The following is a 12,808-nucleotide window of genomic DNA, read 5'->3' on the forward strand; positions in this document are numbered from 1 at the left end:
ATAGCACGTAGAGAGAAGAATACTGGAATGTGAAAGCAGATAATAGGCATGTATTCCTTGACATTTATGTGCATTTTCAAATCTTGTACTTAATAAAATATGTATTTTCAACCATGTCAGGCATCTGAGTGTCTAGATGGAGAAGTATTAGTGAAGAAAATACCTGCGTAGCACATAAAGTCACCCCACTGGCAATTTGGATGGTGCCTGTTGCTCTTATTCATCACTGCATTATGATGAGGAGGTTGGGGGAGGGCATGGAATCCCCTATACCCTTGATAAGTCCTGATCGAGCAAATGATATTTTCCACTTTCTGAAAGATGAGAAGAGGGAGTTAAGGAGTGTGAGTATGACAGCTGTCGCATTTGCCATGACAACATTTAAATGCGCCTTACTTGTGGAGCTCTGTATGAAACAAACAAACAAACAAACAAACATGTTTGGTCTAGTGTTGTGGAATAATTCTAGTTTGGAGAAGAATTAATATTGAATCTGCATTTTCATGGATTCTCTTTTGTTTTGTAAACTCCATTTCATGTTAGAGTACAAGAATCACAGTTCTTTCCTCTGAATTTGATCCCGAAAGCAGATCATTTTCTTTTGCAATTAAACACAGGTAAATTTTGACTTGATGAAAACATTAATAATGCTATGACCCCAAGTCACAAAAACATTGGGCCAATATTAATTGTACTTTAGCCTAAGCTGTAGTGTTAAAATGAAAAACTAGTATCAATGAAGAAAAAAAAATCTGATAAATTTAACAGTCTGGTTTTATGTCTGTATTTCAGAATTTTCAAGAAGTTGAGAAAACAGATGATTCAGGAAGTTTATCAAGTCTTGACAGTCTTGAGGCTGGGGAACAAAATGGAACTTGCAGACCACCAAGTGAATCACCTTTGACTATGCAATGTGACTGTGCCCAGTATAATCCTGGAAAATCACAGACCAGGAGCAATTATTTGATTTATACAAATGAAAACACTTCTAAAAACATACATCTAAATAATTGTCAGAGAAATTTAGATTCACAAAACAGCCACAACAACTTACCTGTTCATGATCTTTTAGCTAAACATAATTTTCTAACTCTTGCTGAAGACGTAAATAGTTTAGAAGAGGAGTTACCTGTTTCTCACAGATCTGAAGAAAATGCTGTAGAGTTCTTTACTTCTGGTAATCAAGAAAGCTCTGTAAATAAAGCATTTACTTTTCTGAAAAATATAAAAGAAGAAAGAAAGAATCCATCTTCTGGAACAGCCAGCACATTGGCCACTGGTCATCCTGCTTTCAGTCCTTGCAAAGCCTGGGCCAGCCCTGCTTCTATTCCAGGAGAAAGAATTCAGGATCTGATGCAAGAACAGAGCTTTAAAATGACCCCACAAAATAGAAGTAAATCTGTGCAAACCTTCAGTGAACCTATTGCAACATCTGGAATCTTATTTCCTAATCAGAGGTGTTCCACTGGCGTTCCCAGCACAGCTGATACGTTGCCAAAGGACAAAAACATTAGTAAAGATTTTTTTAAAAATACTTTGGGAAAAGTGATTGAAACAAAAGGAGAAAGCATTAGATGTGTTGATGACCTTGACCAAGGATCATCTTTATTTCAGGATGCTTTAGTTCTGTGCAATATTAAGCAACAGAATAACAAGGAGAAAGAAAAGGCAAATGTGGCTGAAACTATGTCACTGGTGTCTGATACAGAATTCAGTTTTGGCATCCCTGCAGAGCACAAAACCCTGAAAAACAATATTTATGACAGAAAAAGAGCAAAACTATTCAGAAGTATCTTAAAGAAGGAATCTAAATATGAACCCAGTCATTTCAAAGCTGTGGTTATGAACCATGGGATCAGTTTTGGAACTCGACCTGTGTCTTCTATCAGAGACAGTTTGGAACTGGCAAAAATGAAAAAGAAAAGTGCAGAAAATGAAAAAAACAATAGGAAAATAAGATGGTGTGATCAGATTAACAAGATAATAATGGAAAATAATGAAAAACGCTATGAAAAAAATACCAGTGAAATATCTTCTGCACAGCTGCAATGTCTTCAAAATGCAAGTGATGCTCCTTGGACTAATTTAAATATGGTTGTTCACCCTTCAAACACTAGGTTCACAAGAAATCACCAGGAAAATTCTCATATATCAAAACCAAATGTTAATTCTGGAACATCAAATAAAGAATGCGTGTCTCTCAATACGTTTATGTCTACTGGATCCTCTTTTGCTAAAAAAGCTTGGATGGTATCAAAAGATGAAGAAAGCAAACCCCCGGAATGTAATAACAAATCTAAAATTCATAAAGGTAATCAACATGAAAATAAGCCAAAAATAACCAGAAGACCAAGACCTATAGGATCCCAGCTGGGTTTTATGCTGAAGAACAGAAGAGGCACTCTGGTCCAACCGCAGTCAGCCTCTGAAGCCAACACAGTTCCAGCAGCTCGAGGCAGGGTGCTGGTACCTCACCCACCATCCGCACCTACAACAGGAAACACAAGTGGCAAAACCATGGTCAGCCTGGGGTTTCAGCCACGGCCTTCCTCTGGTCTTCAATCTGCCACTACAAATGGTAATTATTTCAATGAAAGGCATGTTTTGTTAGCAGATCAAGCTTTAACGAGGAGAACTAGAGCACACAGAGAGAGCATTACCTGTAGTTCTGACTTGGCCACACCTTGCTGCAGCACGTCCAGATACGAACCTTTGGCAAAAAAATACTTGTTCTGTAAATAGTGGTCAGACAAGTGCTTGTCAAGATCATTCAGTAACCTGCACTGAAAGAAGATCTGTTAATGCAGAAAATGGATTACATCCTGATCATATCCCAACAGCTGAAAAAACAAGATGTGCATGGAAAGGAGTGCATGCTGCCCTAGCTCCAAAGGACTCTGCTGGTGGTTTAGAGTCATATGTCTGGGCTTTTGGGGTGGGGGACATTCATAAGAACATACTTTTAAATTACATCACAAATTTGTTTTCAGTTAAAACCTTCAGCCTTTCATCCATTCACATAATACTTGGTTTTAACAAGTTTTCAGCAGTTGTAATTATCATTTCTATTCTAGTGGTGCCCAGAGGCCTCTCAAATGCGGATCCCCATTTTTATAAGCTCTCTACAATATTAAATGAAAAGGAAGTGCTTTCCCTGAGATTATATACCTGACTAATGAGCAGATGTGACAGGTGGTCTAAATAATGATATAAGAGGAAGTGAGTTTATATGAGCAATTTTTACAAGGTAACTGGGAGTCATAGCTTGTTATCCAAGTCACTGCCACCTGAAAGTGAAAGAAATGTAGATCTACCATGTTTTTAAAATGCTGACACTGCAAATGCCTAAAATTATTAAGTCTTAGTCTCATTAATACAATTAATACTCAAAAAAGATTTAAACAATTAAAAACTTCTACTAGACAAATTTGCTGTTCTTCAAAATGTCTGATTTGTAAAGATCTTTAAGATACAAATTTTTAAATTTTAAGAAATCTCAGGGATTTTTCAGAAATTTCTTGCAATTTATTCGAAAATAACCTTAGGAGCAATACGATGCAGAGGGTGTTTGGTAAGGTAAGAGAAAAGATGTGTAAGAAATTTGGAGAGAATAAATTTTAATCTATGGGGTTTACATTTCAAAATGTTTCATACTTTTTGATTTAGCTTTTTTCTCCTCTGCAACCCAGCTATATGCTGTACTTTCAGGCAGTGATGGCATCCTTCTGCTGGTACTTTCTATATTATATGCTGCTTTGCTTTCTCTTGAGGGCTGCAGCTGGAAGCAGAGCTCCTGAAACCAAGCTGTGCTGCAGGTACACACAGCGCTCCAACCTGCTGACTGAGCTATCATCAGCCATGCAGCTCAAAGAGATTTTCTAGCAAAATAAGACATTCTGGTAACTTGAAAAAAAAAAAAAAAAAAAAAAAAAAGTTTCTCATTTTATCTACACAAAATTCATAGTTTTAATGATGGGAGCAGAGCTAGATGATTATTCTTGGCCTGAAGGAGGTGGACAAAATGAGAATTTTTTTCTGTTTCTCCATTCCAGTTCAAAGGCAAACAGATGAGCTTAAGATATGTGTGATTTAAGTTAGCCTATTTGATTTTACATTGGAAATGAATGAAGTCTGCCATTACCATAAGTGACTCCAGCAGAGCTACTTGCCTATTGATACCCTTATTTGCACATCAGATCAGTGAACAGGCCCCAGTGTCATAGAGCTGCAGCTCTTTTAGAGGAAGAGCTGAGCAACCTCATTTTAAAATTGGGGTGGGTGGCCCTCAGTATCTGCCTACATTTTGTGCTTGGAAAGTCTTCTTTATTTTAAATACTCTAGATAAGTCTTAACGGGTGGCTAGTATTTGTTCTATTGCCTGCAAACGCATGTATATCACCATGATCTTTGTTTTGAAGGGCTTGATAAAGAGACTGAGTACTGTGTTGTTCTTGAGTAAATTATCTGCTGTGGCACTATCACAGGGCTCAGTAAGGTCTGTGAGAAAATGTGATCTGCACTGTGTGGCCAAATGTGTGCTACAGAAAGTGAGAATAAGCTGAAGAAACAAAATTGTCGTAAACGAGGACCGTCCTCTAACTGGGGTTCCAGGCTTGAAATTGTGTATTGTCTGGCTGACACAAGCTATCCTCTGTTGCTGGATAGTAGAATTATTTTAACTTCTTTGGTGTTCAGCCAGTAAAATGCTTTAAAAATGTGTTTAACATTCAGCCTGAGACAAATTGTGCCTCGTGGGCACAGAACAGGACAAGGTATAGTGATGGGATTCAGTAGGTCAGGTTAGTGGTTGGACTTGATGATCTTGAAGGTCTTTTCCAGCCTAAATAATTCTGTGATTGTGTGATAAACACGGGACTAATTCACATGCTTGGAGTTAAACAGACATATCTCAGTACCTCATGCCCTTAAACACACTACTGCTTGTTATATTTTGTATTAAATTTCCCAAAGGAGTCTTTCCTAGTCATAGATCTAATCTTGCAAACTGATTCAATTAAATGTTGATGTATCAATAGAGTAACTTTGGAATTTATTTTTCAGAGAAAGGTTATGTGATTACTAATATAAGACAGGGTTTCTTCTTTGATTCTTTCCAAATTTCAATATTACACAGTCACATTTCTCTTTCTTTTCAGGTGCTATTCAGCATCATGTGTCACATTACAATAATTCACATATAACTAAATGGCAACCTTTTAAAGCTCCTGTATCCTGTATTACTGCTGGTGAGAGAAGCCAGAAGACTATTTTCAAACCTTCTTCTAGGATGAATGAATTGTTTTCTTTCTCTGCAAACAGTAAGAATTCTGCTTTGTTGAATATCACTATAATAACAAGTAAAGAACTAAAATTCTGTCAAAATCACTAAAAGACTCCTTGGCCTTGTCCTGAAGTTCTACTTATAAAGCTGTACATTAAATTTACATGGTATTACATAAATAAATAGGTGATTTATATTCCCAAGAAGAAATCAAATAACTGTATTTACAAATGAGAATATATCTCCTCGGATATGTAGATCCTGACTTGCAGGTGAAAATAGCGATTTGCATCCTCAGATTGCATGCATGGAATTTTAAAGTAGAACTTAATTTTCATTTTGAAACCTGATGGTTTGATTATGAAAATGTATTGTTACACCAGACAAAACTGAGATAAATTTGAGGTACAATATCTAAGTTAGGCCTCTCTATCTGAGGGAAAATACTATACAGTGCATATAATCCACATCTGGATTTTATAGTCTTATCTAAGATTAAACTAAATATGCCTTAGAAGCACCTGTTTTACTCTTCACCATAGGAAAATAATCTAGAGAGATCTGATGCAAACATCTATAAGATAGACATTTAAACTTTGACAGAGAAATTCATTCACCATTAATAGTTTTTCTTTATCATATTTTTACATGTGTTTATTTTATTTTTGTATGCATCTCACTTAAGGTGTTGTTCCTGTTACAAGACAAAAACAGATTTTTGACAACTGTGAGCATAAACACAGAGCTTTTTCAGAACAGAGAATCCAAACTGTGGCATCTAAAAAGACATCGACTCATCATACACAGGTAAATATTTGATGCTATTAAAAAAAAAAAAAAAAAAAAAAAAAAAAAAGCTTATTTTTCCTCAAAATTTAAATAATTTCAGGTGTATCAAAAATGTTCTGTCACAATTTTGAATCAATGTGCTAAGTCAGCTTGCTGTCACTACTAATGAAAATAATTAAATCAACTTCAATACATCTACTGAATTAGTATGCACTAACATTTTTGCACTTGAAACATTTAGTAATATGAAATAATAAATTAAAATGTTCAGGAAGTAGTACAGTAACCTTAAATTACACTTAAAATAGTTTTAAAATATTTTGATAGAATTCGTTACGTGCTGTCCAGCTGAGTCCTATTCAATCTGCATTTGATCCAGCACAAAGTATGAATAATACCTACAAGTCTGAAGAAGGTATAGTAACACATCTCACTTCAATTCTTTGTTATTCATAAAGTAGTGACCTAATGTAGGCACTATGTAACATCACTTGTGTCTTTTAGCCTCAGTGATTCTAGTTTGTTGTCTAGACCTATTTTTTTTCACAGAAATGTAAAATACAACATTATATGTTATGAAATTGATGGTTTTATAACTTTTATTCTTTATGCATAAGAACAAATAGTCAAGTTTAATTATGTTCCTCTTTGTATTTAGCTGTATGTATCATACATAACAGTATGATAGGGACAGGTATTGGTTTATTATATATTTGCAAGACTAGTAGAACTTGCTCTGGAACAAGTCATCCCCATTGTAAAACATATTAGTGATCTTAATTATATCATTTTCTAACATATCATGCTTCTTGACTGCCATCTTTTTGATCTTTTAAATGTGAATTTAACACAGACCCATAGTCACAAAAACAAGCAGTATATTTAAATGTCATGAGCTCTTCTCGCTTGAGTTTACCCCTGTAATCTCATCAGTTTCAGAAAGCACTGCTCAGTTTCTTATGGCAGAAAAACTTGCAAGTACACCAGCTGCAGAAGATGAAATCCTGGCAGCTATGGAAGGTATGCAACCAGCGAGACAACCCTTTCTGCTTAACAGGGTTCCATGTCTAGGCATGAGTGCACTTTCAGTAGAAGAAGAGAAGATTTTCCAGTCTCTTGATCGTCTCAATCAAAGGCTACAAAGTAAGTTTGATAATAAATAGGATCCTACATCAAGTGATTAAGTAACTTTATGTTTTGTTGTCTTGGATTAGGTTTGATTAAAAACATTAATCTCATGATAGAAATCTCTTTTCCTCTTACTTTCTTGTTATTATTCTTTACTAACTGTAGCAAACAGTAGATCAAAATCACTAAACCTTCTTATAGTCAACAGAACTAATTTAAAATAATGGTGACTTTTCCTTTGTCAAAAAAAAAAAATCAAAATATGATTGGAAGACACCTTCAGAAACTAGTTCAGCCCTTCAGAAACAGTAAACAGAAACAACAGTAGCTGTTGTTTGTAATAGGTGTTTCTTAAAACTGTTCTTTAAACAAGTACAAGCCTCACTTAGGAATCTCTTCTGATGCTTATCCATCCTGTTTTTTTTTTCAATTATATTTTGTCAAGAATTACTCTTTATTATATACTTTATATTTTCACATATCTAACCCTTTATAATGAAAAGGTTTTCATTTTCTTTATTCTAGTCTTTTGGAATGTTCCTCTTTTCCATGAATTCTTAAGGATCACAAATGCAATTCTGAGATTGCTGCAGCCAAATCTGAATGTTTGTGTGAATATCACTTGCACAAATACTCTTAAAATGTCAGACTTACCTGAGCATTCTACAACCTGTTCTTTTTGTATACCACCTTTATGCCAGTGTTTCTTATATGAGCTATTTGATCACAATCGACATTTTGTTGAAGAATGTTGAGAAAAAGTCTCTACTTGTTCTTGCTATTTTTTCTCTCCAGTGGTTAAACACTTTCATTGGTCATCCTATTAGAACTAACACACGTAGAATTAACTTACTTTTTAGTCTCTTGCTATTGTATCTTCTGGTTAGTATTTGCTTTGACCTACGTGACGGAATTGCCATGCCTGGAGCTGTTTAAGAGACATGGGTGTGGTGCTTAGGGACATGGTTTAGTGATGAAATTGGAAGAGTTAGGCTGATGGTTGGAATTGATAATCTCAAGGGTCTTTTCCAACCAAAATTATTCTATGATTCTATAATCATGCAGGTCTTTAATAAAAATTCTCAGTAGTTTTACAGTTTCTGCATTTTGTGTGTTTCATCCTTTCCAAGATAACATTCTCAGACATATGGTTTAATTTTTAGGTAGTCTCCTGTGGAGCCACGAGTTGGATTTGATGATCCTTTTGACCTTATGTCCCTTACAGCTTGGGATATTCTATGATACCATGATACAGTATTGGAAATCAATGGGGGACCTTGTGACTTGGTCCATGTGGTCTGTTCATGGTTTTCCACATATTGGAAAAACTTCTGCTTGTCATTTTTGCTTTTTATGGAACTTCTAACTCTGCTGTTTTTTCCTTTCTGCTTGGATTTGTTTCATTTGAAATTTTACTTGCCAATTATTCAAGTTTACAAGAGTCTGTTTTCTTGAAGTCCATTGATTTTATTTTACTGTTCTACTTCCTTTCCTAGTGGACTCCATTACTTCGTGGTCAGTTTACCAAAGTTTACCCCGATAGTTCTTGTTGCCTGGAATCATACCAGACCAGGACGTATTTTATGGCATTAAACTCCAACACACTATCCATATGTTTCCACATCAAATGATGGATTGCTTGACTTTGAGGGAAAAAGTTTCAGTTTCCTGTAAATTGCAACAGCAGGATAAAAGAACTTTGCAACCTCTTAGAAACTTTCTGTAACTATAGCTTAAAATTCTTGCTCCCATCTAGCTGTGATTCAAAATTTCCTGACACTGTACCTCATTCCTCTTGCTTCAAGGCAAATGGAAGTAAAGAAGGAGAGGAGTTTTGGTATGATGTGCTCAGGTTAATAAAGTATACATTAGGGAAGAGAAATGCAAGAAAATACAAAAGAAATTACTGTATGAATAACAGAGAAATTAAAAAAAAAAAAAAAAAATTTATCAAAGAAATTAAAAGCAATAAAGCTGAAGTTTGCCAAGTGTGAAAAAGAAAACTGAGGAAACTAAGAAAAGAACATAAGGAATATTAAAGTATAGAAGTCAATGGATTACAAATGAAGTGACTGTGCAAATTAAAATAATACATATATGTATGTATTCTAAATTTAGCTTGCTTAAATATTTTGGAAATTGGTCATAGGAAGTTGTGAAATTTTACAGGTAGACATATGACATGTAAGTACATGGAAGTATGTACCTCTAAGTTAGTAAGTAAAGTGTTATAAGTAAAGTACTTAGATGACATATAAGTACATGGCATTTTGAAATATCTTTATTCACCTTTTTCAGCTTTGTTTTCACACATTACCAAGTTAAGTGCCTGAAACTCTGTAGGTTTGGGTGTGTTTGTTGTTGTTGTTGTTGTTTGTTTGTTTGTTTAATGAATAACAGATAGTCACTAACCAATCTGTCTGAAAGTTTTGTTGCCAGCTTTGACCACCTGACACACTTTTCTAAAGATTTAGATTTCTTTATAGACACAGTAGATTTTTTTTTCCAGAAACCTAGCTGAATTTTTTTAAAATACAGATGTGTCATATACTTCAACAGATATCAGTAAAGGAAAAAAGAACAGTTCTATTAAACTACATTTCCACACTCTTCACAAAGTTTTGTGCTGAATATTTGATTGTGAATCATATTTCTATCCTAGTATTTGGATTAAATAACATTTGTCATATACTTTGATTCTGTTTTTAGATGTTCAAGAAGCCATTACCAGAAACCCATCTGCCTCAGGTGTCTTACAGATAATCACTCCTTTAGTAAGTATATAACTTAAATAAGTTCAGCTTTATTGCTATTCAATTTTATTTCCTACAAATTGACCTACCTTCCTACAAAGTGGCTTATTTTATAGCAAAAATATAATTGAAAATATTTACCTCAATCTGTTTAACTGACTTGCCAGACTTTCAGCTTTCTATTTATGTAAAAAGTAATACATTAATGAACTTTGCATTACTGTAATCGGGCTGTGAGAGTTTGTACCTGACTCTCCTATCCTCTGGCTTCAGTTTCCCTTTTGAAATCTGAAGATGCTTGCAAAGTCCAAGAAGTTTCAAGAACTTCTCAGGAATAATAATGTAGCAGGATCCATTTGAACTATATATAACTCATAATTAATTTGTATTTCATAACAATTTTGAGAGGAGAAGGAGAATGATGTGTGGTAGTGCATAAAATAATTGGTAATACAATGAATTCTTACTTGGACCTGCAGATGTAAGTGATAGATATTACCTTTCTTCAGGAAGTGTTTATGTTTTGATTTATGTATTCTAGATCTTGTCAGTTTGAAACAAAATAATCATGACACCTGCCATATAAAGAACTGAATAGGGAAATAAGTGCACAATGTGCAAAATTTACATTTACATTTTACAATTTACATTATCAGTTTGTAATTCAGAAGTTAGTATTTATGTTTCTGTAATATCAATCTCCTCCTTTAATGTATATTTGTTAGGAAAAGTATATTGTATATTTTGAAGCTAGTGTATATTAATGTTTATTAACTTAGGAAAAAAATATAGCCAGATGACTGTATACTTCATATACTTTTTGTACTTGTACTTACCTTCACATACTTCATACTTGACTGGATAAACTCTAGAGTTTATAAGCTCTCTAACAAAAATGTTATAGAAAATACTTTTTACTCAGAAGTCTTTTGCCACTTACTGAGTTTGAAACTAGAAGGAAAAAAAAAAAAAAAAAAAAGAGAGAACATTTTTGAGGCCCCTAAATTCAACGTGGTTGCCTAGATTTGAAGTGGAATTGTGTAAAGCACAATGTTATCTCTGTTCATGTGGGCCTCAGTATGTGTGACCTGGAACCTCAGTGTTGTTTCCTCTGCCTCCTATCTTAAGAATTTAATTCCTAATGGACAACAACATTAAAAATGCTATTTTTCAGCAATTAGTGTAGCAATAAAATTACCTTTATTGCGTTTAACTGTCTTTTACTATAGCATTTTTGAACCTGTGGGTTTCTCTGGGGATTTCTTCATAGCTCATTCTACTTTAAAAAGAAAAAAAATAGCTGCTGTCCCCACCAATGCAAGTTTCTGTCATCCAGTAGTCAGTCCTTTTGGTCAGCTGATCATGAATGAACAAACATTTCTTCCACTAATCCTTCATCTACAGCATTTTTATTGCATGAATAAAATAAAAACACTGGTCTCTGTAAGTTCACTAATTGGCATTTAAGAGCTTTTTTTCCATATGGTTATATACTTGATCATTTAAACAGGAGTGTGTACATGTAGATACAGATCCAGATCTCAGGCACTGGCTTGGAATTTTTCTCAATGATGAGTGAACAACTGTTGTGCAAGTTCCCAGCTGCAGAAAAAGAGCAGAAAACTGAGGTTAAATTCTTATGCTATGGGATGAGATGAAAAGTCTTAATTTTTACTTCACAGGGAGGGTCACCTGCTTCAGCTCGTCTAATTTCAGAGCATCCAAATAAAGCATGTGTATTCACTCAGTAATTCATATGAATGACATCGTGCCCTGTAATACCAACCTCTAAATCCAGATGAAGTAGCACAGTTGTTCACATATAACAGAAAAGAGGTCACATCAATATCATCAAATGATGGTTCTTAAATGTTACACATAATTGCATTTCTGGTTTTGCACATATACATCTCATTATTCTCCATTTTATTATAGAGTATTCAGCAATGTATATCCTCCCCTTTGGTGAATACTACAGTAACCACCCAGCAGTACCAGAATGCATCAGCTAGCAATCAGTTGCAATTGCACAGGAAATACTGATATTCTCCTTAAAAAGCTGCTCCAGTATATTGCAGCATTATGTACTTTTTATGTGTGTATTATTTGACACTATAAAATTAGCCATAAAATAAAGATGAAAGCAGTAACTCGAGTAATGAATGTCAATTGGCTGTTAAGCATTTTTAGGATAATTAAGTCTATTTTATTATGCACTTTATTGTAAAACACTGTATATTAAAGCAATGAAAATACCTCACATTTTTAGCATTTATATTGGTAGTGTAAATTTCCTGTACCTGTAATTAAAGTGAAGAAAAAAAAAATTCACTACTTAGATTATGTGTAAACCATTTCTGTGTTTTTTATGATTTGCTAATAGATTCTATTACATTTGTAAATGATGCATTGTAAAAGTGATTTGATTATCAGTAAATAATGCACGGAGTTTCATCTTTTTTCTTTATTATCAATGGCTGTATTGCAAATTATTGCAGACTGTCTGCAGTAATTACTACCTTATTCAGTAGTTACATCTGATGGTGCTGAAACTGACTGCTCCCAGCATCATACTTCTTCTGCTTCTCCTTCATACTTCTACTGCTTCTTCCTGAATTTGTTGGAGGTTCCAGTTCTCCAGCTTTCCTCAACGTTTTTCAACATTTGCACTTAAAAAGCAGTTCTTCCTCAGCTCCTCATGTGAAGGAACCCAGGCTGAAACTGGCAGGAAATTGGAAAGAAAAATTCCTGGGGAAGGACAAATACAACAAAGGGTATGTAGATGCACTTTCACTGAAGCACATTGGGGAAACCTTTATACGTCAATGGCAGTTTTGGGCTAAAATAATTATTCTAG

General features: G+C 34.4%; 1 protein-coding gene across 1 annotated transcript in view; it reads left to right on the forward strand.

Moving 5' to 3' along the window:
* Window positions 1-12,302, forward strand: part of CEP126 (centrosomal protein 126) — a 37,691-nt gene extending 25,389 nt beyond the window's left edge. The window contains exons 6-12 of the mRNA XM_084506630.1: window positions 793-2,578; window positions 5,157-5,318; window positions 5,967-6,088; window positions 6,398-6,485; window positions 7,004-7,213; window positions 9,908-9,972; window positions 11,887-12,302. Of these exons, the coding sequence (XP_084362756.1) occupies window positions 793-2,578; window positions 5,157-5,318; window positions 5,967-6,088; window positions 6,398-6,485; window positions 7,004-7,213; window positions 9,908-9,972; window positions 11,887-11,994 (2,541 nt within the window). The 3' untranslated portion in view covers window positions 11,995-12,302. The remainder of the gene's footprint in view (window positions 1-792; window positions 2,579-5,156; window positions 5,319-5,966; window positions 6,089-6,397; window positions 6,486-7,003; window positions 7,214-9,907; window positions 9,973-11,886) is intronic.
* The last annotated feature ends 506 nt before the right edge of the window (window positions 12,303-12,808 follow it).

Source organism: Aythya ferina, assembly GCF_964211825.1.
Source record: "Aythya ferina genome assembly, chromosome: 1".
Lineage (NCBI taxonomy): Eukaryota > Metazoa > Chordata > Aves > Anseriformes > Anatidae > Aythya > Aythya ferina.